The 27,753-nt window shown below is 34.3% G+C and overlaps 1 protein-coding gene across 3 annotated transcripts in view; it reads right to left on the bottom strand.

The window, feature by feature from the left end:
• The window catches only part of LOC114344740 (zinc finger RNA-binding protein), a 114,849-nt gene that overhangs the window by 19,527 nt on the left and 67,569 nt on the right, over positions 1-27,753 (bottom strand). For all 3 annotated transcript variants that reach the window (XM_028295580.2, XM_028295574.2, XM_028295566.2), the window contains 2 exons: positions 26,457-26,761; positions 12,599-12,690 (listed from right to left, as the gene is read on the bottom strand). In XM_028295580.2, coding sequence (XP_028151381.1) covers positions 12,599-12,690; positions 26,457-26,761 — 397 coding nt within the window. The remainder of the gene's footprint in view (positions 1-12,598; positions 12,691-26,456; positions 26,762-27,753) is intronic.

A 27,753-nucleotide genomic window follows, 5' to 3' on the forward strand; every position in this document is an offset into this window, starting at 1 on the left:
ATTGTGGGTGCGCCTGAGGGGAGGTTTCATATTTCTTAACTCAGCTATACATACATCTGTCAGATGCAGACCTTCTTCTTTATGACTGAAGTTGATCGGATGGTTTAAGATTTCGATAGTCTCTCCAAACATCCGTGAATACTCATTTGACTGAACACGGTAGAAACTATTACCTTCATTATGCGAAATATTAGCAGCTGCAGAACACACAGAATGTGAATCTATGACATGAGAAACCTCTCTCGATAAAGTGAATTTTACGAGTCGATTCATTACTATGGAGTAGTTTTTTTAGGTTTTTTGGATCATTCCAAACAGAAAAGGTCTTTAGTGACTTTTCTCTAAAAATGATAGTTTTTGACATATAAGCGATTAAAAATTGAAAAATTGCGAAATCGGCCATTTTTAACCCTCAAAAACTATGTAAAAAACTGAAAATGTGAATGTTGCCAAGGTAGGTAGATATTCTTTAAACATCGATTGATGAAATCCCGAAGAGTTTTTGCAATACAATATTCATAACTCCTTTGTTTTTTAATTGCTAATCAAGCGTGCGCGACACTATTTTCCACCGACAGTATGGTGCAAATGAAAGGAATAAATTCGTTATTTCGTAAACCGGCGACTTTAAGGAAAAATCACGAAACAGGTCGATTTTTATTTTTAAGTTATGATATTGTGGCATATATGGTATACTAGTGACGTCATCCATCTGGGCGTGATGACGTAGTCGATGATTTTTTTAAATGAGAATAGGGGTCGCGTGCTAGCTCATTTGAAAGGTTCTTCAATTCTCTATTCAGTAATATAAACATTTACATAACTATTTATACAGGGTGTCCAAAAATTTTTTAATAAATTAAATTATTTGACAAAAAAAGAAGTAGAAGGACACCCTGTATAAATAATTATGTAAATGTTTACATTACTGAATAGAGAATTGAAGACCCTTTCAAATGAGCTACAACACGACCCCTATTCTCATTTAAAAAAATCATCGATTACGTCATCACGCCCAGACGGATGACGTCACTAGTATACCATATATGCCACAATATCATAACTTAAAAATAAAAATCGACCTGTTTCGGGATTTTTCCTTAAAGTCGCCGGTTTACGAAATAACGAATTTATTCCTTTCATTTGCACCATACTGTCGGTGGAAAATAGTGTCGCGCATGCTTGATTAGCAATTAAAAAACAAAGGAGTTTTGAATATTGTGTTGCAAAAAACTCTTCGGGATTTCATCAATCGATGTTTAGAGAATATCTACCTATCTTGGCAACATTCAAATTTTCAGTTTTTCACATAGTTTTGAGGGTTAAAAAAGGCCGATTTCGCAATTTTTCAATTTTTAATCGCTTATATGTCAAAAACTATCATTTTTAGAGAAAAGTCGCTAAAGACCTTTTCTGTTTGGAATGATCCAAAAAACCTAAAAAAACTTTTTTCCATGCAAAAAAAAAATAATTTTAGGAAAAAAACAAAAAAAAAAAACGTTTAAATATTTTTTGACCACCTTTTGGTCCTGGCAACATGCAAATTTGTTAAAAGGAGTCCTTTTTGAGTAAGATTGTGTAAAAAATCCGAATTAGAATATTTTTCCTAGCGGATGCGCAGTGGCTTTCTGGACTAATATTGGTATCAGTTTTTTGGAATGCGAAAGGAATTTTGTTTATTGTATGTTTTATGGATTACTTGCAAACTGGTAAAACAATAAATTCTAACTAACCTTTTAGACCAGCTGAAGGAAAAATTCGCGAAAAAAGCCGGTTTGCAGAAGCAAGAAAATCCCTTTTTATTAAGGGTCACAAGGATCACAGTGCCATAGCCTTTTGGCAATGGCTAAAATCCATGAATTAAAGTTCGAATTGTTGGAACATCCACCATATTCACCAGATTTGGCCCCTAGCGACTTCCATCTGTTGCAATACCTAAAAAGTTCATGCTTGGAAACCGTTTTTCATCAAATGATGAGGTCATGATGAGGTATTTTGCAGCCCTTCCACATTCTCACTTCAGGGACGGAATATCGTTGGAACAAGTGTATTGATATTCAGGGAGACTATACTGAATAATAAAGTGTATTTCAAACCATAAAATTGTGTTTTTCTTATCGAACTACAAAACTTGAGCAGCCTATTATAAATAGCGCAGTGAGCTCCCATTGGCGTACCGCCCTTGATAATGCCAGACTCATGTGCCGACATTTATTTAGGGAAGCAATAATCCCAGACCATGGACTATGAACCCCGAAAACATTTATATTATAAAAAACTTATATCATACTTATAACTTCTCATAGACAAATACAAGAGACGTTTGCTTGGAAAAAATATATTAACTGAATAAGGGAGCATCCATAAACTACGTCGTAAAAAATTTGAACTTTTTAATACCCTCCTCCTCCCTCTCCGTCGTAATTCGTCGTTGCAACTCACGACCCCCCTTTCATTGTTTCAAATATTATTTCTGTTTTTTTTTTATCAAATATGAGGGGGTAGGCGTAAAATCTTGGTCCAATGCTATTTAAATGCATTAATTTTTTTCGAATCCTGAGGAAACTTATAAATATTTGAAAAATTTAAACGCTGAATAAAAGATTACATTATTACCGAGGGTTGAAAGTCTCTTAGAATAAACAAAAGGTTTCTTATGAATGAAATATTTGAAATGAAAAATCAGACAAAATTTTCTCTTTTTTTTTTCACCCCTGTAACTTATTAAAATAAACATTAGAGGTTTTCAGGAACTTTTGGCCCTCGGCAATAATGCAGTCTTTCAATCTGCGTTTAAATTTTTCAAAAATCTTTATTAGTTTTCTTAGTATTAAAAAAAAAATGAATGCATTTAAATAGCATTGGACCAAGATTTTGCGGGGATGCTTTCTTAACTGCATCATATAAATCTTTATATTTATTTTGTTTTGATTTCGATGCCATTTCTTCTAAAGTATAAATACGACTTACTAACTAAATAGAAAACAATATTTTATTTCTATTCGTTCTTTCAGAACTGTTGTTTCACACACAGTATGCAGCACATAAATGAACTAACAATTTAATATTTTTTTGCTTCCACACGTTGTTCTGTCTATAGAAGCGATTGCTTAAACCTAAAGAACAATGTCTTATTGTTTGTTGTCCTGTACAAAAGTGCTACCTAATATTATTTTAACGCCGTGACTGATAAAAACGAAATGAAAAGTATGCGATAAAAGTATCTATAACAGAATTATTCTTTTTAATTTTAACAAAGGTATATTTATTCGTAAACGTTTTGTTTTATTTTCAATTTCATATCAAAAACTATACGTTTTTATATGAATATCTGATACTTTAATGCTGGTAGAAGCTAGTAAAAAATTATTTTTATAGACACAATAGCGACAAATTTAAATATACCAATATATTAAGGGCCGGTTGTTCGAACGCTAATCAACAATGATCACTATCAAATATTTAATTACTGTCACCAACTGTCAATGTCAACTTTTATTGGGTTGCTGAAAGCATAATTAATTATAATTATGAGATTAGTTGATCAATTAACGTAACAATTATTAACATAATTGATTAAGTAATTTCATAATTGTAATCAATAATTATGATTTCAGCAACCCAATCAAAGTTGACATTGACAGTTGGTGACAGTAATTAAATATTTGATAATGATCATTGTTGATTAGCGTTCGAACAACCGGCCCTAAATGACGTCGAATGGGCACTCATCCCCCCTCCCCCTGTCGTACTCCATCGTAATAATCAAGCCCCCCCTCTTCTCAACGACGTAGTTTATGGATGACCCCTAAAAGGTAACATATAATTAAAAACAATTTGATTTGAGAATGGCAAAAAATTATAATAGTTCCATATTTTTTTCAATCAAACATCATTGTTACTAAGACAGATGGTGAGAAAAAAGTATTTATTCGCGGTTACATTTTGTGATCAATTATCTTTTACATTTCAATGAGTATAAACGATTATTTCATACTTTGCTTATATGGTACGTCTGCATTACAGATTTAAACTAAATAAACTATATAGGTTTGTTCGCTTACCTTGTGAAGAGAAATGTATTAGTGCCTTAGAACATTCTCATAATGCGCAGTGAAGTCACATTACTGTACTGCGCAGTATCAGAACATTTTCCTAGTACAATGTTCTCGTGATAAACAAACATAACTTATAGCTTATTGGTAACTGTTCGCATATTTATATAATCACGGATTGCTGACTATAAATCCGTTATGTTCTCGTAACTCACTATAGTAAAATTCACGAAACGAATTCATCGTTGGCATGGACAATGTACATCAAGTAGCAGATGATGCTACAATGTTACGCGATTTCGTACTCCAAACTTGACGTGCCAGAGCCGACTTGTGATGCGATTAATTAAAAAGACAATAGATACAAATGAAGAAAGTGTGGCATTTTCGGTATTTAACATTATCCAATTAGAAACAGATTAATAAATTTGTGAATCGAAATAAAATAAATTTGCTGTTATTTTAACAGCTTGTCATCGATTAGTAAATATTGGAAATAAAAATAAGCAGCCAATTGATCAAAAACTTTTTTATTATTGTAATTGTTTCGACTTTGTGGGACGGTTTCCAAATTTATGATTTTGAAAAATGCGATTAAAAACAGACACTTTGAAGTCCTGAGTACTTTTGATCAGTAGTAGTACTTTTGCGTTACTGAGTACTTTTGATCAGCATGACCAAAGCTACCTATCCTCAAAAGTTTCAGTCAATTTAACTGAGTACTTTGTAAATAAGAAATAAACCAGTAATATCTGCGCGAATATGACAACCACTGAGGCTAAGCGTTGAATCTTGGGTCACGTTTCAGGGGGTTATTGCTATTGTTGTGGTTTAATGTTCTTGTATTAGTGAATATGTTTTATTTCTTTTTGCATAAAAACAGCACCTCATATCATAAAAAACTGTCATAAGCTTAACGCTGAATTGTTTACGTGAATGTTACTATAGGTAACAGTTTATTACTAATTGTTCGAAACCTTTTTTGTCGACATTACTGAATAATTAATCTCCTCAAAAAGGCTTGTCGATGCAAAAAGGGACGAAAGGATTTTTTTTTATTATTTCGAGATAAGTCTTTAACCTTGGCTTCTTTACATTACCACGAAATAAAAGACTATGCAATGCATCTATACTAATTAATTGTATTGTTGACATTTTTCATTAAGAATATACTGGAGAACAAAATCAGTGTTTTTCTTTGTTAAAAGAACCATGACATTTAGATTCAATACATTTACATAGTATGCTATGCCCGGAAATCTTAATATGACAAATTTTGAATTGCAGCAGTAGTCTAGGCGCCAAATAGAGGTCACCGTGTCCTTTTCAATTCTGATGGACAAACTCAACGGTTTCTTATGGATTTTTGGCTGCTGATTACGAATTACGAGGGTGGATTTCGATCCGAGTGGTCAAAAAATTGTTATAAACAATTTAATTGTTTATAAGGCTCTGGCTCATAAACTAAAGAAGATACAAAAGAATGTTTCAAATAAAATTTGTTCGTTAATAAAAAACGAAGAAAAAACGTTTACTTAACTTAAATCCAACAATTAGAACTCAAGATATTGTAAAATTAGTGCACAAAGCAAATTGCAAAATAAGTATTTTTCGAAGCTTTATCGATCGCAACTCGGCTTCTACGCATGCAAATGAGCCTTAAAAGATCTCATTTTAAAGTTTAATGAATATGCTTCCAAACAAAGTTTGTTAAATTACCTTGTCTTCATTTGTTTTAAAGTTATATCCGTTTGAAGTTACAATTTTCTTAAAAAAATTGTACATTAATTTGTTTATAAGGGTTTCAAGCAAATTTGAGCTATAAACATTTATACTTTAATTAACAATAATGTTAGAAGAACTCAAAAGGAACATTTTGAGCTTAAGAAAATGTTCGTATGTTTATTTTTGGCCAAGATATCGATATTTTAATAGCGCGCTCTGAGGCGCGAGATTGGCTCATCGCGTAAAGGTTCACGCGCTAACTTCTCAATGCAAATTATAATTTCTATGTATACATACGCTATCTTCATTTTTCATTTTTGAAGATACTAATAAAATTTTATCATATAATTCTTATAATTAAATCATCATACTGTACCTCGTATCACCTTTCATTCTATTTACTTTTTCTTCTATTTTTTGTACTAAATGAGCAAAAAAACATTAAAAACTAATATTTCAGAAATATAACTAAAAAGTAAGTTGATATTATTTATTAATACTATTTTTACAAACATTATCTTTCATGCATCTGCATCGAGATATACAGAGAATCTCAGCTTTTTACATCTGCATAAGTTCTTAGAGCAATTTTTATAGTTACATGGTGGTACTAAGTCTGTTCTTGTAGGCAGTAAAACTAAAACTTTCTGGGGCTTCAGAGTCTAATTATCTAATCTATATGATATCCATATAAACTGGATCTAGCTCTTTTGCAACATCATCAAGGCACGTCAATTGTGTGTATGCCGCCACAACATAAATGCTCATATTATATGCAATGATGATGCTGTAAAAGAACTCGATCCATTTTTATATGGATATCACATATTGGCTCATTTGCATGCGTAGAAGCGGAGTTACGATCGATAAAGCGTCAAAAACTACTTACATACTTGACTGTGAGCCGATTTTGCGCCTCATAGTGCGCCATTAAAATATCGATATCTTGACCAAAAATAAACTTACGAACATTTTAAAAAGCTCAAAATGTTCCTTTTGAGTTCTTCTATCATTATTGTTTATTAAAGTATAAATGTTTATAGCTGAAATTTACTTGAAACCCTTAAAAACAAATTAATGTACAATTTTTTTAAGAAAATTATAACTTCAAACGGGTATAACTTTAAAACAAATAAAGATAAAGTAATTCAACAAACTCTGTTCGGAAGCCTATTAATAAAGCTTTAAAATGAGACCTAAGGCTCATTAACATGCGTAGAAGCTGAGTTACGATCGATCAAGCTTCGAAAAATACTTATTTTGCAATTTGCATTGTGCACTAATTCTTCAATATCTTGAGTTCTAACTGTTGGATTTAAGTTTAGTAAACGTTTTTTCTTCGTTTTTTTATTAACGAACACATTTTTTTTAAAACATTCTTTTTTATCTCTTTTAGTTTATGAGCCAGAGCCTTATAAACAATTTATAAACAATTAAATTGTTTATAACAATTTTTTGACCACTCGGATCGAAATCCACCCTCGAAATCAGCAGCCAAAAATTCATAAGAAACCGTTGAGTTTGTCCATCAGAAGTAAAAAGGACACGGTGACCCCTTTGGCGCCTAGACTACAGTATCTGTTGCTTAGAAGGGACAATGTTTAACATAGTGCGCTAATAAAAAAAAAATGTTACCATTCCATGAGAAAAAATTAAAAGGGATGGAGTACGCGGAAATTTGTAAAATATGTTGTCTTTGCAGAACAACGCCGCTGAGCACACATCGAACATTGCAACGCAAACAATTCATTAGGGTCTCAATTAATCGAAGGCCCTCTTTATTCACTAGGTTTGATTTCTTCCGACTATCATGTCTTTCCTCAACTAAAGAAAAGTATAAAGATAATAATACATTTTTTTATGATTGAAAAAGATCTTATACAAGTGAAAAGGTGATAGAAGTTATGATTGCCTGGTTTGAAGAGCAAAATAATTTTTTTAATAAGCTTTATTAAACCAACCAAAATTTCTAGAAGATGATGAGATTTTGACGAAAGACCTAGAAGTTATGGGAAGTCACTTTCAAAAATGGAGACTCTGACCCATCGACTCTAAAACCGAAGTAACCTTACTTAACTACAATATATTATATCCAAAATAATTAGCCGTAACTTTCGACAGAACGTTGAGCTTTAGGGCTTGTCCATATAAGAGCGGTTTGCCAACGTCGACGCCGCGATTTACCAATTTAAACGCTGGTAAACTGGCGGTTGCATATGTACGATACTGAGCGGTTGCATTTGTTTCTATGTTAACTTGAACCGCGGCGGTTGGGGTTTTCAGGTAAACCGCGACGTCAACGTTGGCAAACCGCCTTTATATGAAAGAGGCCTTAGAGAACATTTCAGTACCAGTGTTGAGCAGCGAAATAATATATACAGGGTGTCCCGAAACTCTAGCGACAAACGAAGACGGGAGATTCCTCAGATAATTTTAAGATATTTTAGCCCAATTCACCTAGGAGAGCTAGAGCTCTTTGAAGATGGCGTCTTTTAATTAGTTTTTCTTAAATAACTCCATAATGCTTCTATTTAGAAAAACGAAAATTGGTACACATAATATTTATCTTCCAGAGATAAATCGATTCCATGCATTGCGAATTTCTAGTACCGGTCATAGGCGTCCGTTTTGGGTAGGGCAACAGTTATATTATCGCATGACTTTTTATCTTTAATTTTTAAGCATTTTTGACTCTGGATTATTAAATTGTGAGGTATTCTACAACTAAAAGGTACTCTTGTTTAAAGTCTTATAGGATACACCGTTTTCTAGAAAAAGTGAATTTCTAGTACGTGTCATATGCGTCCGTTTTGGGTAGGTCTGTTATTTTATCGCATAACATTTTTGTATTTAATTTTTAAGCATTTTTGACTCTAGATTATTAAGTTATGCGGTATTCTAGTACCAAAAGATACTCTTGCTTTAAGTTGGTAAAATACTGTAACGTTTCAATCAGCCGATTGAACGCTACACCAAGTTCCGCTTGGTCTTTGTCTCTCGTACTATATATTTCTACAAGCGACCCTACTATCGTCAAATTAATTTCTTCAATTCTTTTAAGGTATTTGAACCGATACAAATTTGTACTGGCTCATTTTCCATTACCACGTAAATGAGAGACAATATCTGATAAATTATTATGTATTGTGTTCGTGTGTAGGCCGTTAGATATACGGGTAAGTTTGACTATTTAGTTTTAAGCCTAAGTTTTTTACTGATTTCTTTTGCACAGCAGATACCTACTTTTGTATACTCAGCTTTATTTCTGATCAGGTTTTTCTTTTGGGAGAAAACTAATCTTTGTGAATTTTTCTAGCTCCTACCTTGGGAATAAAGCTGCAGGCGAATCCTTCCTTGGGTATAAAGCTGCAGGAGAACTCTACATGGGGAAGCAACTGTAGCTGGAGAAAACTATCTTGGAGAGGAGAACGCGACAGCGACATCTCGCAACAGCCCACAGTATCCTGAATCCAACTACTGATCTACTGATGCATCAGAAGAATGGCTTCAAGAAGATAGTCTTAGAATTCCCACAAATACCGACAGCAACAGAAAGTTCTACAGAGATTGGAGACCTCCCATAAGAACTGTGTGACTCCGACAAGAGGACTTAAAGCTGAGTACCTTTTTTAACTTTATAATTTTTATAACGGTGACCAGCAGGGTCTTGGTCACAGCTTCAGAAAATTAATTTAGTTGCCTGTACATAATATAATGATTTTTGTTAATTTTTTTATCTGAATAAATAGTGTATATAAAATGATTTGGTAAACTTTTTATTTCCTGTACCTTTCTGGGATGGGTGTGAGGGAAGAATGAACAGGAAACGAACCCAGGGCTGAGCAGTCGGGCATAGCACCATTCTGATGGATGGAACGGTGGACGTTTTTCTTTTGAATATCCTAAGGGATATTCGAGGAATTCCTCCCCTCGTTCCTCCCAGCAGTGTGGTGTTGCTTAACGCCCTGGTCTTGCTACGATCAGGATACACCGTTTGTTTTTTGAATTTTTTTAAAATTTATTTTTGAAATTTAAAAGGCAAAAATTTTCAAATAGATTTTTCTAGAAAACCGTGTGTCCGACTTAAAGCAAGAGTACCTTTTAGTACTACAATACCTCAAAATTTAATAATCCAGTGTCAAAAATGCTTAAAAGTTAAAGACAAAAAAGTTATGTGATAAAATAACCGTTGCCCTACCCAAAACCGACGCTTATGATCGGCACTAGAAATTCGCAATTAATGGAATCGATTAATCCTTGAAAGATAAATATATACGTACCGATTTTCGTTTTTCTTATTGAAGCGTTCTGGAGGTATTTAAGACAAACTAATTACAAGACGCCATTTTCAAAGAGCTCTAGCTTCCTCGGGAAGCATTTTCGGACTAGGTGAATTGAGCTAAATTGTCTTAAAATTATCTGAAGAACCTCCTGTCTTCGTTTGTCGGTAGAGTTTCTGAACACCCTGTATATATATAACCATAAATAATATCATTCAGAAGCACTGCAGCACAACATGGGGGCGTCGGCATCCACACTCACGTCTTCAGGCTGGGCTCTTGTTTATTCTGTAGCTAAATACTGCGCACCAATATGGATTAACAGTGCTCAAAATGTTAAATCTTCAAAAGATTGATGGGCAACTAAATAACATCATGAGAATGATCGTCAGAGTAATCTAATCCACGCCAATTCATTGGTTACAAGTGCTAAACAACATTACACCACCCCCCTCGCCGACTCAATCTTAACCAAATAATATAATTCTACCCTCCAGAAAATCTCCCATACAAACAGTAGAAACAGCCGCAGCCACCGGGTTTAACATAATCACCAATGGACCTATGAATGGTCGGAAGCTCAACAAAATACAATTATAGCTTGCATCACAGAGACACCTACTGGATTTGGCCTATCAAGTAGTGATGTTGATTATAGTTACTTTTGAGTATTCGTTACAAATCGTTACTTTTGTATGGGCCATTCCACGAACATACGCCTGTTTTGGATTACTTCGACAACGAATATTTTACTGTGCAAAATAAGAAGAACGAAAGTAAATGGCAAATTACATTGTTGTTTATTGGAATAATTATTAGCGCCATTTACTTTCGTACTTCTTATGTTGCACAGTAAAATATTCGTTGTCGAAGTAATCCAAAACAGGCGTATGTTCGTGGAATGGCCCATATAAAGTAATCTTTACAGTATTCGTTACTTTGATTACTATGATTACTTTTGTTTCTTTTGTATTTGAGTACCGGTAATCATAAGAATCGTATTTCTCAGTAGGTAGGTATTTTGTATAAAGTAATAATTTACAGTATTCGTTACTTTGATTACTATGATTACTTTTGTTTCTTTTGTATTTGAGTACCGGTAATCATATCGAGAATCGTATTTCTCAGTGGGTAGGTATTTTGTATAGGTATTCCGATATAACAACGACCTTCACCGATCTGTTTAAGGGATAAAAATGATTTGATTACTATGATTACTTTTGTATTTAAGTACCGGTAATCATATCGAGAATCGTATTTCTCAGTGGGTAGTTATTTTGTATAGGTATTCCGATATAACAACGACCTTCACCGATCTGTTTAAGGGATAAAAATGGTTTGATTACTATGATTACTTTTGTATTTGAGTACCGGTAATCATATCGATAATCGTATTTCTCAGTAGGTAGGTATTTTGTATAGGTATTCCGTCACACCCTTAAAACGCTTCATACCGATAACGATATTCGATAACACTCGTAAAATACCGGTCCCGTCCGTTACTCGCTGGGATACGATTGCTATTTTCTTTATAGAAAGTAATCAAGTGCACTGGTTGTAGATACAATAGTCGTTACTCGCTCTAATACGATTGGTCCGAAGTAATCAAAGTAGATACAATAGTCGTTACTCGCTCTGATGCGATTGGTACGAAGTAATCAGAGTAATCAAAGTAATGATTTGTCTCTCTGTATAGTAATCGTTGCTTTCGGTATTCATAAGTAACGAGTACTTATTTATTATAACGAGTAACAATTAGTTACTTTTTCAACATCACTACTATCAAGTAAGATCTGGTGAACATTTAACCTCATCAGAAATTAACATAGTCTAGGTGCATATATGCGCACAGGAGGTGGGGTCAGTCCAACCCATCAAGCATAAAACGGAGGAGCGCCACCAGCGGGACTACGAGGACAGTCCCCAAGATTTCCTGTTTGCGATGCTGATTCAATTAACTACATAAACAATCTCGATGTTTGCCTATAAATTAGATCCGATTAAATATTTTTATAGTCAATTTTAGTATAACTTGTTTATTACATTCTCATAAATGTGTCGAAATGCCATATGCTAAATAAAAAATAAATAATATCCAAATAAGAGGAGAGAATGTTGAATAATAAAGCACTTTGACAAGATTGCCCATTCAAGTGACTGTTTTTTCGACAGTTGTAATGATTTTAGATGAATAATAAAAAATAAACTAAATAGAAAGTAGAAACATAGTTTAAAAATGCTAATAACCGCAGATATACTTGATTTTTCCAGTATACTGGATATACATTTATTTACAACAAAATTTCTATATATAATGGTTCTCTTAACACAGTACCTTTTGAACTTTTTGCACAGTACCTTTTGAACTGCAATTTTGTGAGATCCATATATTTTACCAACAAAAGCTTTTGTTAATTCTTGTAACAGTTAATTGTTTCAAAATGAACAAGCAAGACACAAAATATAATAATATTGCTATTTTTTCTGTTAAAATATGCGTTTACGGTGAGAGACAACGGTGTGAGAGAAGACACAAACCTGGAACCATTTGGTATGTCTGAGGGCTGCCAGCGCCTGGAGACACTTGCCGCGTGACAGAACATCCCGGTCGAACCCACCGCTTGCAGCTTCTAGACATCAAGAAAAAGGGTGTTTGACCATCACAAGTTCACCATCGCCATCAAAGACAATACAGTACGGCTCACGACTCCGCAGAACAAAAAGTCTATTAGGCAAGTCAATGAAGCAATGAAAAGTCAAAACTTGCCAAATTTTTGCAGTTGGATGAATCTCAATGAAACTTTTTGCATTCGATTCGTAAGAGCCTTAGGAAACTTTGTGAACAAAAATTGCATTATTGAACAAGGAAATGCATTTTGAAGTGATGAAAAATGACGAAAATTTGTATTTCGAAAAGAAACTCATTACTTGTGGTTTTTTGGGTCGCGGAACACTAATATCACGTCGGCGATAGTCTCTGGGGTACATGGTGCCCAAGATGGCCATCGTCTCGTGGGGTTTTATGGAAATTTGATAAAAAATAAATACAAACTATTTACTCATACTGGTGCCCATAATGGGTATCATAAGGAGTTTTATGAAAATTCGATACATCAATGCAAACTCATTATTCGGTATGCTATCAGAAATATGATTGTGGCGATGGTCACCGAGGCAACTGATGCGTAGGACGGGCCTCACCTTTTGGAGTTTTGTGAAAATTTGATACAAAATCAGTGTAAACTCGTTATTCCATGGTTCTTGGGGTTGATTAACACTAAAATCATGTCGGCGATAGCCTCATAGGAACCTGGTGCTTAAGATGGACTTCGTCTTTTGGAGTTTTATGTAAATTTGATACAAAATCAATACAAACTCGTAGCTCGGGGATTTTTGGGGTCGCTGATTACAAATATCATGACAGCGATAGTCTTTAAGGCAGTTGATAAGCAGGAACAACTGATTTTGTATCGAATTTCCATAAAACTCAAGAAACCCATTATGGACACCACCCTATGTCTAGGATTCCTTTGCCGTCATGATATTCGTGTTCGCGAAACCAAAAACTCCGGAATAATAATATTGAACTCATTTCCTTCAAATATTTCTGAATTACAAATTTATCGTTTTTCATCACTTCCTGCCTTTGGAAAATGCATTTTCCTTGTTTAATAAAGCAATTTTCATTTATTCATCATCATTTTTGTTCACAATACTTTCCTAAAGCTCTTACGAATCGAATGCAAAAAGTTTTATTGGTGCAACTGCAAAAATTTGGTAGATATATTGCTTCATTTCTTCGCCTATATGGGCCTGCCCAGATAACTGTTTGATTGGCGGTGAGAGGGGGCCCACAGACTGATATACGGAGTCCTGAACCGCATGGCGACGATGAACCGGTTGGTCAAAAATCCTTCAGTCCCACACCACCTAAAATTGCTTCTTTGGAATGCGATATAGTACAGTTATCGTTACATAAGTATTGGACTGGAATGTATAACTAAACATTAATTTTATTTAAATTGTTTCTACCCCAAGATTTGATATAAATAATAATCTTCATTTAATTGCATTTGATGTATTAATTTGAAATGAATGCGTTTTTCATTGTAATTGAATAATCTTTGTTACTTCTTTGACCGGGTCACAAATGAGAACGTCCTCAGAAGAATGAAGAAGAACTGAGAGGCACTGACCACCATCAAATCTCGAAAGTTATAATACTTCCAACATATTATGCGACATTACTTATAAACTTATAATTGAGGGTAAAATTGAACGTAAGAGTGGAATGGGACGCAAGAAAATGTCTTGGCTCCGAAACATAATGCAATGGACAGGGATTAACGACATAAAATCTCTGATACATCTTGCAAGAAACAGAGTTAATGTAAAATGTGATCGATAACATCCATTAGCGGATTTGTATCTGAAGAAGATGCGAAATGAAGCCAGATATGAACTCCCATAAGCCATCCTGCAAGGAAAAATATTTGGAAAGCGAGGTTCAGGAACAAGAAGAACATTCTGGTTGAATAATTTAAGAACATGGTTCAACACAACATTTGTGCAGCTTTTCCACGCTATTGCAGATAAGATAAAGATTACCATGATGATCGCCAACATTCGCCAAAGAATAGGCACATCAAGAAGAAGTCAATATACAAAATTATTGTACGTTTATATTGACACATTTGAGAAATGCCTATACCAGAAAAAACGTAGGAATTTCATAATAAACTTAACACGTATGACAACAGAAAAAGAACTAAAATATCAAAATTAAAAAATTATGATTTGGGTATGTAATCAAAGTACAAAAGAAATTCCTCGCCACGGATATTGCATAGAAAATCCAACAAAGTCATAGCGTAGAATAGAGAATATAGTAAGAAATAGGTCGATGTTGAAAGTGCCTTAAAGTTAGAACATACTGTACATAGACTTAAAACAAGCATCGGAGAGAGTAGGACTAACAATGAATATTGATAAATCTAAGGTAATGTTAGATGAAGAAGTAGATATCACTCTTGACAATAAGAAGATTTAAAATGTATAAGAATATGTGTGTACTTGGGACATAAAATAAAACAAAGCAAAGAAAATCAAACTGCAGAAATAACTAGAAGAATAAGAATAGCTTTGTTAGCAGTAGGCAAAATATATTATAAAAGATCTAAAAAATCCCAGTTAACTTAAAACGAAAGGTTTTTGACACATGTATCCTTCCTGTCATGACTTATGGAATGGAGACCATGACCACTTACTAACCAGACTTACACCAACAAGAGTTATTGAGAGACTTGTGGTAAATGTAATCTTAAGATATCATGTGAGAAACTACATGTGAAACTAAACTAATGTGTGAAGATCTAAGAAGAAGAAATAAAGCAAAAGATGTTATCGAAGCTATGGCAAAATCTAAATAGAAATGGACATGTGGCAAGAGAAAGTGAAGAGAAGTGGGCAAAGAGAATAATACAATGGTGACCAAGAGCACATAACGAGGCATAGGAAAACCGCAAAAAATGAATCGACGACATTAAAGAAAAGGCAGGAAGAACCTGGCATCAGATAGCTCAAGATAATCGAATATGAGAAATACAAGGAGAGGCCTGTGTCCAGAACTGGACTATAAGAAACTGTTAAAGAAGACAGGAAAAAGACTGCACCCTACTCGAAACAAGGACTACATAATGGCCAGGAAAGATACCAGTCAACTGATGGCTGAATAATTTGATAATTTTTGTATGTGCAAAGAATTAAATCGAATTTGGTGTGAAGGAGTTTCTGGAAAAAATAGTTAAAAGATGATGGCTGCGTATTTGAGTTATGATTTGTACTTTTTGTCCTATTTATAAGACGCAGATGCAAAGAAACGCATAGGTGCTCAATGCTCCACAGGGAGACATGGAACTAGAGAGATAAGATGCAGTATTACTGAAAACCATAATTTTCAAGTCAAATTTAAGAAAAATAGTATTTCATTCTCACAAATCAAATAATACATTTTAACACATACATTTAAGTATTAATAAAAATTTAGTAACAAATCTCTTTAAAATCTTGGAATAAAAACTAAAATCGTAAAATAATCATGAAATAAAACATTTGAAGACACTTCTGAATACTGCAACTTGTCCAATATTTATCACTTCGTCTTTTCAAGGTTTAAGCTGCATAAGAAAAGAAAATGTATAATCTATAATGAAGTAAAATCAAGGGAGTACTTTATGTTTGCCACCATTTTCTTTTCGAAGTACATAATTTTGGAATTGTCCAAAGTTGTCAATTCGTAATAGGAGTTCAAAAAATAAAAATTAAAACATTTTCTTGAAGTATATAAAATTCAACGGCGACTGTGAAAATGGTGACAAATTTAAAGTACTAACAGTTAATAAACTCGGCAATAACACAAACAATAACAATCTTTATGAACCAACAATTTAAGGTTATTTACATATTGTAAGCCTCTTTTTTTATTGAAAATAAAGCGATTCCTTACTGTTTGCTTTTCAACAAACATTTTCATTTGTTTTATAATACTCTAATATATTTTGTGCTGAACCCGTTAGGAATGGCGAATCTTTCATTATCACTGTCGCAATTAAGAGAGCCCTTTCTGTTTATTACTCTCCTTTCCCGACACTACGACCTGGAAAATTTTTTATGTATACCTATGTATACACCAAATCAGTGGTTCTCAACCTTTTACATCTGACGACCCACCTGATGCTTTTTCATATTCGCGACCCATGCCTCACAAGGAACACGGTCACTGTACGCTACACAGCTACTGTAAGAGCCACGCCGCGACCCACCTGAAATCCGCCCGCGACCCACTAGTGGGTCGCGACCCACCGGTTGGAAAACGCTGCACCAAATGCATGATTTATAGCTCTATCCTTTCTTCAGCCTTCAGATTGTGATGGTACACGACAACCCTCACGGAATTTTCCTAATTTATTTGTTATAAAAATAAGGTCATAATATTATAATTGCAATTTGTATAATTTATTACGATATGTAGTAGCAAAGTTCAAAGTATTGAACTCATTTGAAAGACTGCAAAGAAAGCACACGTCTTCTTAATGTACGTATAGTACCTCACCATATATGGTCATACATATTGGCACTGTTTTTACCTATAACAGATATAAATAGGAAGGTCGAGTACCTGAGACATCGTTGTTGCACTCTCTAGCGCGTAGTCAGGGGATATAGTTAGCGAGAAATGGGTTATCCCCGACCTATCTCAAGGTCAACGTAATGTAATTGTTCATTTAATTATATAAGAATAAAGTTTCTGTAAAAAGTAGCACACTTAATCTAACATTGTTTTCTATTAGGTGTTAATAATTTGTATGGCTCTCTCCATGCTTCTGAACTCTTTGTGCCTTCTAGATGGTTGTCTCTTTCCACAGAAGGTATGTATATAATTCCTATTCTTCTTCTTTAAGTGCCGTCTCCGAATCGGAGGTTGGATATCATCCTCACTATATTTACTGTACCTACCGCTGATCTGAAGAGTTCTATAGAACTGCATTTAAACCAGTCCCTTAAATTCTTCAAGCATTACACTCTCCTTCTTCCTATACTACTTCCTCCTCTTATATTTCCCTGTATTCTCAGTCTTAGCCTTTCATATCGCTGTCCCCTCATTACGTGTCCCAGATATTGTAACTTTCTTATTTTTATTGTGTTTATTATTTCGAATTCTTTGCCCATTCTTCGCAATACTTCCGTGTTTATTTTCTTCTGTGGTCATGCTATTCTAAGCATCCTTCTGTAACACCACAGCATTCCTATTACTAGGTGGTAATGTGAGCCACACTCTGCTCCTCTGTTTACCTTTACATCTTGCACTCTAAAGTTTAATATGTGGTCTTGTTATTGTGTAGCCTATGCAAAAAATCGATTTTAAGTCTTTAAATCACACTGTTGGCACATATTTATAAGACTTTCGCCATTGTTATTCATTGTTCATCATATATTCCGACCAGTTTACTATAGGCCTGTTTTCCTACTCTAGCCTTAAAGTGTCCTACATATATTATTTTGCTTTTATTCCCTGGAAGCCATCTGTTATGAACCAGTTGGTACTGCAGCCAATTGGCTTATTCTACATTGATATTTTGATTGCATTTGGTCATGAATATTTTCGACCAGTAAATACGAATATTGTACTTTTGACGGATGTAGTCCTTCAAGTGTATCGACCCATGAATTAGGGCATTTTCACTATTCCGTTATGTGTCAACTTACAATCGATTTTGAAGATATTTAGAATTATATATTAAAATATTGAGAATTAAATCTTCTCTTGAAGTCATAATGCCTATGGACGTCTCCATTAATTGCATTGTTCCAAATCTTAGAAATTAAGTCAAGTCGCCAGATTTTATATACTCAGCATGTGCTAGCCTAAATACACTTTGGGTGATTCTCTTTACATGTGTATGTAAAGATCTAGCATTACTTTTAAGGCTGCAATGTATCCCTCTTACTAGGTACTTACAATAACATTAAGTTTTAGTTTGAAACATTAAAATTTAGCTATCGCCGAGTTTAAGAAAATGCAAATTGTTATTTAACAGGATGTGGTTAGACATTTATAAATAGGCTATTAAATAAAGTTTTTTATTTACTACTTTTCTTTTAATGGAAACTCATAAACACAAGATAAACTTCTCATGTAACATATTACCTTTTAAAAATCCTATTGAAACCCAATTGCTATGCAAGAAAGTTAGAAGAGGCAATTTTTCTAATACAAAAAAAGTGATTAACTTTATCTTATGGACAGTATTCTGTTATTCTTCATCTGAATGCAGCATCTTGGTCATCTCCATCATATAATTTGGTTCATTTGGTAAAATTTTTTTTAACAGGAAAAATTTTATACAGTACAACCTGCCATATCCGGACGGTTCTGCGCCGTCCGGATCTACCGAAATCTACCGAGAAAGGCAGTCCTGCTGTTGGACAACGCACTAAAAGAAGAACTAAAAGATGGCGAAATAATGTATTATAGAATCTATAAAACGTGTCTATCGACGAAAGTTATTGACGGCGTTGATTACTGGAATGTATGAAGGAGAAAACGTTTCAGAGACTATAAAAGAAGTAGTGGTCTTGATATCCGGATTTTTTCATATCCGGATCGGTCTGTCGCCACATTGATCCGGATATGGCAGGTTTTACTGTATTCGAAAACAATCCAAATGATACAACAGTCCTTTGTGTAAGAATATACAGTGGACTCTCTCTATAACGAACACGGATATTACGAGGTACAATAGATGTCCCATGAAATTCCTATTGAACTATAACACCTCTATAACGAGGCATATTTGGTGTTAACGAGGAAAAATGAAATCTAAGAATATGTTTCTTTACCTGTTTTTAGCGCAGTAATGGCTATAAATAAATACTCCAACTGTATGTATATAGAAATGCCCAACATCTGTGTTATTATCGAGGCCAGTGATGTAATAAACTTCACCCCCTGTCATAAAATCCTTTCTGTTTATCTATCGACCGATATTGAATAGTGTAGGAAATTTACGATGAAGTCTCATTGTTCAGGTCGACCATCGACACCTAATAAACTACGTAAGAGGCGTCAAAACATTTCAATATTATTATTGTCTGATATAACGAGATCCGCTTATAACGAGGTAATTAGTCCGCCATTTCAGTTCTCGTTATAGAGGGAGTCTACTGTACAAGCAAAACACAGATAATGGTTCCATCATTTAAAAATGGCCGCGTGTCATACTGGAAACCTTTGTGGAGAACCTTCTAAGATAAAGTATGAGACTTGCGATTGCAAAACACCATTGTTTGACAGTGCACGAACTAGAAAATGATTTTGAAATTACAAAAATATTTTGAGAACTTGGGAATGATTCGCGTGTGTGCCAAATTAATTTTAAAATTGGTACCATTGATGGCAGAACAGAAAAATATTCACTTGAAACGGGTCTGGACGACCTTGGAAATAGTCGCTAAATAATCGTGGATTTACATTTATAATACAGAAACAGTCTTCGTTATGGAAGCTCCATCCTAGCGTCCGTGTTTGTTGTTTTCGATTATGAAGGTGTTCACCATGGATATTCTCCAAGAAATTAGACAGTCAAAAAATTATTTTATATTCACGTTAAGAAGATTGCGTGAAACAGCGACGACTAGTTTCTTTATGACGATAATAAGCCAACAGTTTCGAACCTTGTGCAACAGATTTTGGCAAAATATAAGGTTAACTCCCAGTCTTCGTACAGTCCCGAGATAACACAGAAACTGTTTCGTGTTTTAGAATTGAAAATTGCGCTTAAATGACAGTGATTCGAAGATAATTCAAACGAAAGTGACAAAGTCACAAAAGATCATATTAACCCTTTCGCTCATGGTGTAAAGTATATTGTACATCACTTTACTGGTATCAAAATAACGTGATCAGATGTTTCTATCCGCTTTATTCACAATGTAAATGGTAGTGTATACATATTAATTTTAATTTTATACGGTTGGATCCACCTAGCGTTGATTTAGTTGTAAGTAAAAAAAAATGAAATTCAAAGAAGTAGGTTGTTGTGATGGTCTTGATGTATGGTGGCGTTTAATAATTTACAGATTGGTTTTAAACATTAGATATATTTTTGATGATGTTAAGAAACACTTGTATTTGCTACATTTACGGTCCAATTTCCGTTAATTTTGTTTGTTTTTTCTATATTTGAGTAAACATTACTGTACAGTGTACAGTATACTGTACACTGTGAATAAACGGAGGTCGACAGGTATGGTACAAAACCACATGTTATTTACAATTATTGTTTATACTTCTTTTATTTTGCAGTATTAAAATACATATAAAAATGAGTAAAAGAAAGCCGTTAAATGAAAAACAACTAATAGAGCTAATTGAGGCGGGCTTATCAGATATTGACGGGCTTAATGATGATGACAATGACGATTATGGCTGGGGAGATGGGGAGGAAGATAGCAGTAATGATGATAATGAGTTGAAGGAAAGCAGTACAGACAACGGGGAAGTTATTCGTTCTGCTGTTGATAATAAGGGAGAGTAGGGATGTAGAGTAACATTTTTGGATGTTGTTTTATGTCCTATTAGATTGAAAACTTAGAATTTTACAAAGTGAAAGGCAGATATCGATCGGCAATAAATAATTAGTTGCAGATATACGACTTTTAATTGAATTGTATTTTATTTTCCGTAAGTTGCAAGAACCACTACAATTTACTCACAATGTGCAGTATAGTGTACAGGTCGTATATACCGTTTGTTCATAATGTACAATATACTATACAATTCACATCCCTTAAAAGGGATAACAGGGAATTTTGAATACGCCAAAAAGTTTAAAAAAATCAAAGGAATATGTCTACCTAATTTCAAATAAATCTTAAAAAACAAAAATGCATGAGCGAAAGGGCTAAAAATTAAATTCCAGAACTATTTCAGCAACTCAAACACCGATGGGAGCGTTAAGCAAAATGGGAATTACCTCGAAGGATGCTTCCTGGATTGAAAATAAAGAATAATTGTAAAGTTTGGATATTTTTGGTACAGACCTCATACTTCCCAACAAAATGTTTTGACTATCTATTTAAGAAAAGCAGAAGATGTAAAAATCATTGAATTGTAGTACAACGATACAGTAAGAAATGTAGTAATTTTTAAAAACACATTCAGAAACGAGAAATACTTATCATTTTTTTTATATAATTGTCATTATTATTGTTAGTATCTAACCAATTCCTGAAGCATTTAAAAAAATATTTGTAACCATATTAAAACCATGTTGTAAAATATTTTCTTTATAAAAATATGCGTACCTTCATTAAATTTCACATCAGAAGGGCCATTCTTATAATTTAACAAGATTCAGGTATACTTTCACTCTCTTGTTTTTAATACTTCCTATGAAGGAATCACCTTCGAAACATTAATTTTGAAAGAATACTCGTATTACCTTTGAGAATACGACCAGTTGAACAAGACATATTTGTAAGTATTTTTTGTAAATAACTTTTTTTAACAAAACAGAAATCCACAAAGAAAAAATATGTTTATGAGTAAAAGAATCGTTGAAATCGTAAAAATGTGATAGAAGAAAAAGGCAAGAAAGTTAACTGCATCAAAGATGAAACAAATCCAGAAGTACAAAATTAAATGAGGATAAATTGCTGCTGATTTAACTAATGAAAAGAGATAAAAGATTTAAGTACAATAATTTAAAAATAAATAAATCTGGAACACACTAAAAAAGAAAATGTTTACCCAGGTTATACGTAAAAGTAAACGTCTCCAATTTTATCTTGAATCTTCAGAAAGAATCAATGCATACTGTACATAATTTCAAACAAAATCGTAAGAATAGCTCCTTCGGTAGCGAACAATTTTGATTACAAAAATTTCTTTACGGGAACCACGGCGTCCTTCTCAAACTTAACCTTTGACAGCTTGAACCAGCTTAAACCCTGCACAGTACTGTACACCCCCACGTCCCTCTTAGTGCAGCCAGTGAGGGTATTTGGCTCCGAATTCCATCCTACTGCATGGATTTTAGTGAAATTTTGGAAATAGCCTCTACTTATCACCTAATTCAAAGTCTACCCTATGCCAATGTGCGCTATTATCTTGGGAGTGGTTCCCACCCATTGCAAGGGGTGGACAATTTTTTGGTCAAAATAACTACGGAAGTGGCTAGAGACTAAATCTAACCAAAAACTGTTCTATAATTTTTTTTTGAAAACTCAATACTTTTTGAGTTATTCGTGGTTGAAAATTTGCCGTTTTCGTTGAAAAATGTCACGTTTTTGTCGGTTTTTTGCGAATACCTTAAAAATTATGCATCTAACGAAAATTATTAAAAATCAAAGAGACTCGTTTCTTCATAAATCTTCTAGTTATAATACAAAAAGCGATATGGTAGGTGAAGAGATTTTTTTGGTGCCTGCTCAAATCGGTTTATTAACTTAAAATAACAGAAATAGTCGATTTTAGGGGTATAATGCTAAAAATACCTTTTGTAGTGGTTTAAAAGACCTTTAAAATGAGTACCGTTAAATGACGATTAAGTTCAAACTAAGCGACATATGGTAAAAAAAAAATTGATCACTAATGTATTTTAAGGAAAAATGAGAAGTGTTTTTAACCCCTTATTCACCAGAATTTAAATGCATCGTTTTCCTTCTACAATACCTTTTATTATAGCGTCAGTTCTATGTTCAAAAAGTTGAACGGGTTTAACATGAATGGTTTTTGAAAAAAAAATAGTATCAAATTATACAGCGCATTTTTAATTTTTTTTTTAAATCTTCCTTTTTCTCCATGTAACTCGAAACTGGTAAGAGATACGAATAAAAGATACAGTACAAAAATGTAGGGTTTTTTCAAATAACAATTTTGTTTTTTCTTTCATTACAGTATCTCTTCGAGTTTATCATTTTCTATTAATCAATTTCAAGTTACATGGAGAAAAATGAAGATTTTTAAGAAAATCTAAAAATGCGCTCTACAATTTAATCTTATTTAAAAAAAACATGCATTTTATGCCTGGTTGCACCAACAGATCTTAAGCTCCAGCTTAGCTAAGCTCTACTTATTAATAGGGTCTCCTTGAGTATCACTTACGTTGCACCATAATTTTAGATTCTTACCTTATTATCAATTATATCCAGTGCTGTTTTTGTAATAATATAGGTTCCGGTACGCAATGTTCTGGAGGGTCTTGGAAGTGTTCATAAGGGGGGTCCGCCCCCGGAAAAACTTTTTAAATTTAGCATCAATAAGGGCGTTTTAAAGTTATTTGGGAGCAAGGAAAAAATTCAGGAATTTGTCTATAATTTTGTTGTTTTTTTTTTATTTTTCCCAAAAGGTACCGGTACGGCGTACCGGCGCGTACCGTCACAAAAACAGCACTGATTATATCTATTATTATATTATGGTATTCTTGTTGTAATACATTATAATTATATTATATTAATTCTTATGATATTCTCGACTTAAGCTTAAGATCTGTTGGTGCAACCGGGCATTTTAAAACCTTCCAACTTTTTGAACATAGAAATAACACTATAATAAAAGGTATGTAGAATATATATACTTCGGATTTTATAATTAGTCATAAATTTTTTTTCACCTAATCTCGCTTAGTTAAAAAAATCTCTTTTCACCTACCATATCCCTTTTTGTGTTAAGCCGGACTCAAACGACTCGTGTACTTGGCGAATAATCGTCACTTGCGTATACTTGCCATGTCGTCTGAGTGAGTTACTCGTACAATTATTTGTCACTCGTTGCCACTCGTTCGTCTTCCAACTGTTGTCGGTAAAAATGACCCGAGTCAAAGAGATCACGATTACTTGCACACTTGCGAAGTACATACTTGTCTATACTTGCAGAGGCGGTCAAACGAAATGTATAAATAATTGGCATTTACTGCGACTATTCATTTAGACCAGTGCATTTAGCACTAAAAACACCGGATTAAATTGATTTTTAAATACACCACCTAGAGACTTGCCAGTTTTGCATTGTGTTCAGGATGATGTCAGGAAAAAAGTCTACAATAGAAAAATGCATTAACATGCATTAAAAAGTGCATAAACATGTCAAAATAACCATATTAAGGGTCAAAATAACCATATTAAGGGCCAAAATTTGTTACTCGCGGATTTTTTGAGGTCACTGAACATAACTACGCTATCAGAAACTACCCCCGGAGAACCTGGTGCCCAGGGTCACTGCTAAGGGCACGTCATCTGGAGGTTCGAGGGCTAATGGCCCTAAATTGATGCAAACAGTTTACTTGGAGGTTTGTGGAGTCGCTGAATACGAATATGCCATCAGAACCGACCCCCTTACCCCCCGGTACCCAGTGTCACTGCTGTAGCACGTCATCATCTGGAGTTTCGAGGGATTTTGGTACTAAATTAATGCAAACGGATTATACCGGGATTTGGGTGCTGCTGAACACGAATACTCCATCAGAACCGACCCCCGTAGCACCTTGTGCCCGTGGTCACTTCTAAGGCAAGTCATCTTCTGGGGTTTTTAAGGTTTTTGGCACTGAATGTATGCAAATAGATTAACTAGGTGGTTTTTGGGGTCGCTGAATACGAATACGCCATCAGAACCGACCCCCCAACTACCTGGTACACAATGCTAAGGCATGTTATTTTCAGGAGTTTGGAGGGTTTTTGGGCATCAAGTGCAACGGGGGTCGGTTTTGATGGCGTATTTTTGCTCGGCTACCCCAAAAACTCCCGATTAATCTGTTTGCAAAAATTTAGTGCCGAAAACCCTCTAAATTTTAGATGACGTGCCTTAGCACTGAACCTGGACACCAGGTGCCCCGATAGTCAGTTCTGATGGCGTATTCATCCTCAGCGACCCAAAAACCCCCCGAGTAACAAATTCTGGCCCTAATACACTTATTTTGACATGTTTATGCACTTTTGGATGCATATCATGCATTTTAAAATGCAACTATGCATTTCTAGCCATTTTTCTATTGTTGACTTTTTTACTAGTGTCATCCTGAACACAATGAAAAAAGTTGTAACTTTCTACGTGCTGCATTTAAATATCGATTTATTTTTTCCTAAATGTCCTGGTCTATTTATTAGTAATCATACCACTGATTCATTTGTCAAGGTCGTAAGCCAAATGTTTACGCTCGCGTACTTGTAAATTGTACACCTCGTGTGAGTGCCCTGTTTGTCATTGCAATCGCAAACTCGTATACTTTCCAAGTGGGCGAATAATTCTGTACTTGCGAAGTACACGAGTCCTTTGAGGCCGGCTTTATAACTAGAAGATTTATGAAGAAATGAATCTCATTGATTTTTAATAAGCTACAAAAATGTATAGTCGGTTCCCTAAACTTACTGGCTAGTGATTTTAGTAAGTAATTTTTCCAATTTGGAAAAATTGTTAAAAAATAATTACTAAATAGTTAATAATTACTAAATAGTTAGTAATTTTTCTAATGTTGGCAAAATTGGCAAAAAACAAAAAATTACCTATTAAAATCACTAGCCAGTTGTGTCTGAGTTTAGCGAACCGACTATACATAGTTTTTTTCGTTAGATGCATAATTTTTAAAGTATTCGCACAAAACCGTCCGAAAAGGTGACATTTTTCAATGAAAATGGCAAATTTTCACACGAATAACTCAAAAAGTATTGAGTTTTCAAAAAAAAAAATATAAAACAGTTTTTGCTTAGAATTAGAAGATAAGTAGAGACTGTTCTCAAAGTTTCATTAAAATCCATGCAGTAGGATAGAATTCAGAGGTAATATCCTGTTTTTCATCTCATTGACTGGCGTATCTACACATCGCAATTTCCGTGAATTTACCTTGCTGTTCTCTGATGACAGGACTCGTGAACTGTACCAAAACGTTGCCATCCTTGCCGGTCACGTTCAAACCTGCTTCGGGAGCGTTGATGGCCACTCTGTAGGCCTCTTCAGGAGCGATCTGTTTCAAAGCGGGAGGCAGCAGTTCCACCACCTTCTTTAAGAGGGTTAAGGTAGGTTTGTCGGCGCAGAGGACGACCAGCTGGACGTTGATTTCGCCGCGGAGAATCAGTCCCTTTGAGAGATGTCCTACGCGCATCACGCCCTTGAGAATTCTGGTGTTGTCGCCTTGTTGGAAAGTGAATCTAAAAATACCATTATATGCTATACAGATACGCAAAAAGTTTATCGTTAGTATTACAAAATTAGCCAGAGATACCAACAAAGCTACTCGAATTATATTCCCACTTAATAGAGAGTGATCAAAATTATATTTCCTCCTAGTCTGCTGATTGAAACCTGAATGTTTTCTATCGAATTTAACACTGCTTAAAATAACGCCCTGCGTTGCCAGGTGTACGATAATTCTATCGTACAATGTATTAAGAGTATAAGTCAAAAATGAAAAATTTTCAATAGGTACATACTGCTTTTTTAAGTATTTATTACCACTGCTAAAATATATTTTACAAATAAATATCAAAATGGTAATGAAATATGATTAATAACTGTAATAATTAACTATTTTACTTTCTATTTTGATAATACCTTATTAATTATAAAATTCAAAATATAGAAGAACGTAGAAAAATCTCTTTATGGCTTATCATCATCAATAGTGCTACAGCCCTATGAAAGAGCCTCGACCTTCCCAAGTCTATTACGCCAGTCAGTCCTATCCATTGCCAACCGTTGCCAGTTTGCTGCGCCTATTTTTCTCCCATCCTCATCTACACCATCTTTCCATCTAAGTTTTGGCCTACCCCTATTTCTACTTCCCACAGGTTGTGACATAAGGATTCTTCTAGGAGGGTTGTTATGCTGTGATCTTGCTAGATGTCCTGCATATCTTAGTCGTCCTATTCTTATAAGAGATACTACGTCTTTTCCACCAAATATATGTTTATCTGTGGTATACCTCGTAGTTGTAACTCCTCCTCCAATTACCATTTTCACAGATGCCACCGAATATGCCTCTCAGGATCCTTCGTTCAAATATAAGCAGAAGGTTTTCATCTGCCTTGGAGATGGTCCATGTCTCCGATCCATATGTCAACACTGGTTGTATAAGGGTTTTGTATATAGTTATTTTTGTTTTTTGGCTTAAGTTTCTGCTTCTCATATGTCTACTCAGTCC

Source organism: Diabrotica virgifera, chromosome 1 (genome assembly GCF_917563875.1).
Source record: "Diabrotica virgifera virgifera chromosome 1, PGI_DIABVI_V3a".
NCBI classification, from domain to species: Eukaryota; Metazoa; Arthropoda; class Insecta; order Coleoptera; family Chrysomelidae; genus Diabrotica; species Diabrotica virgifera.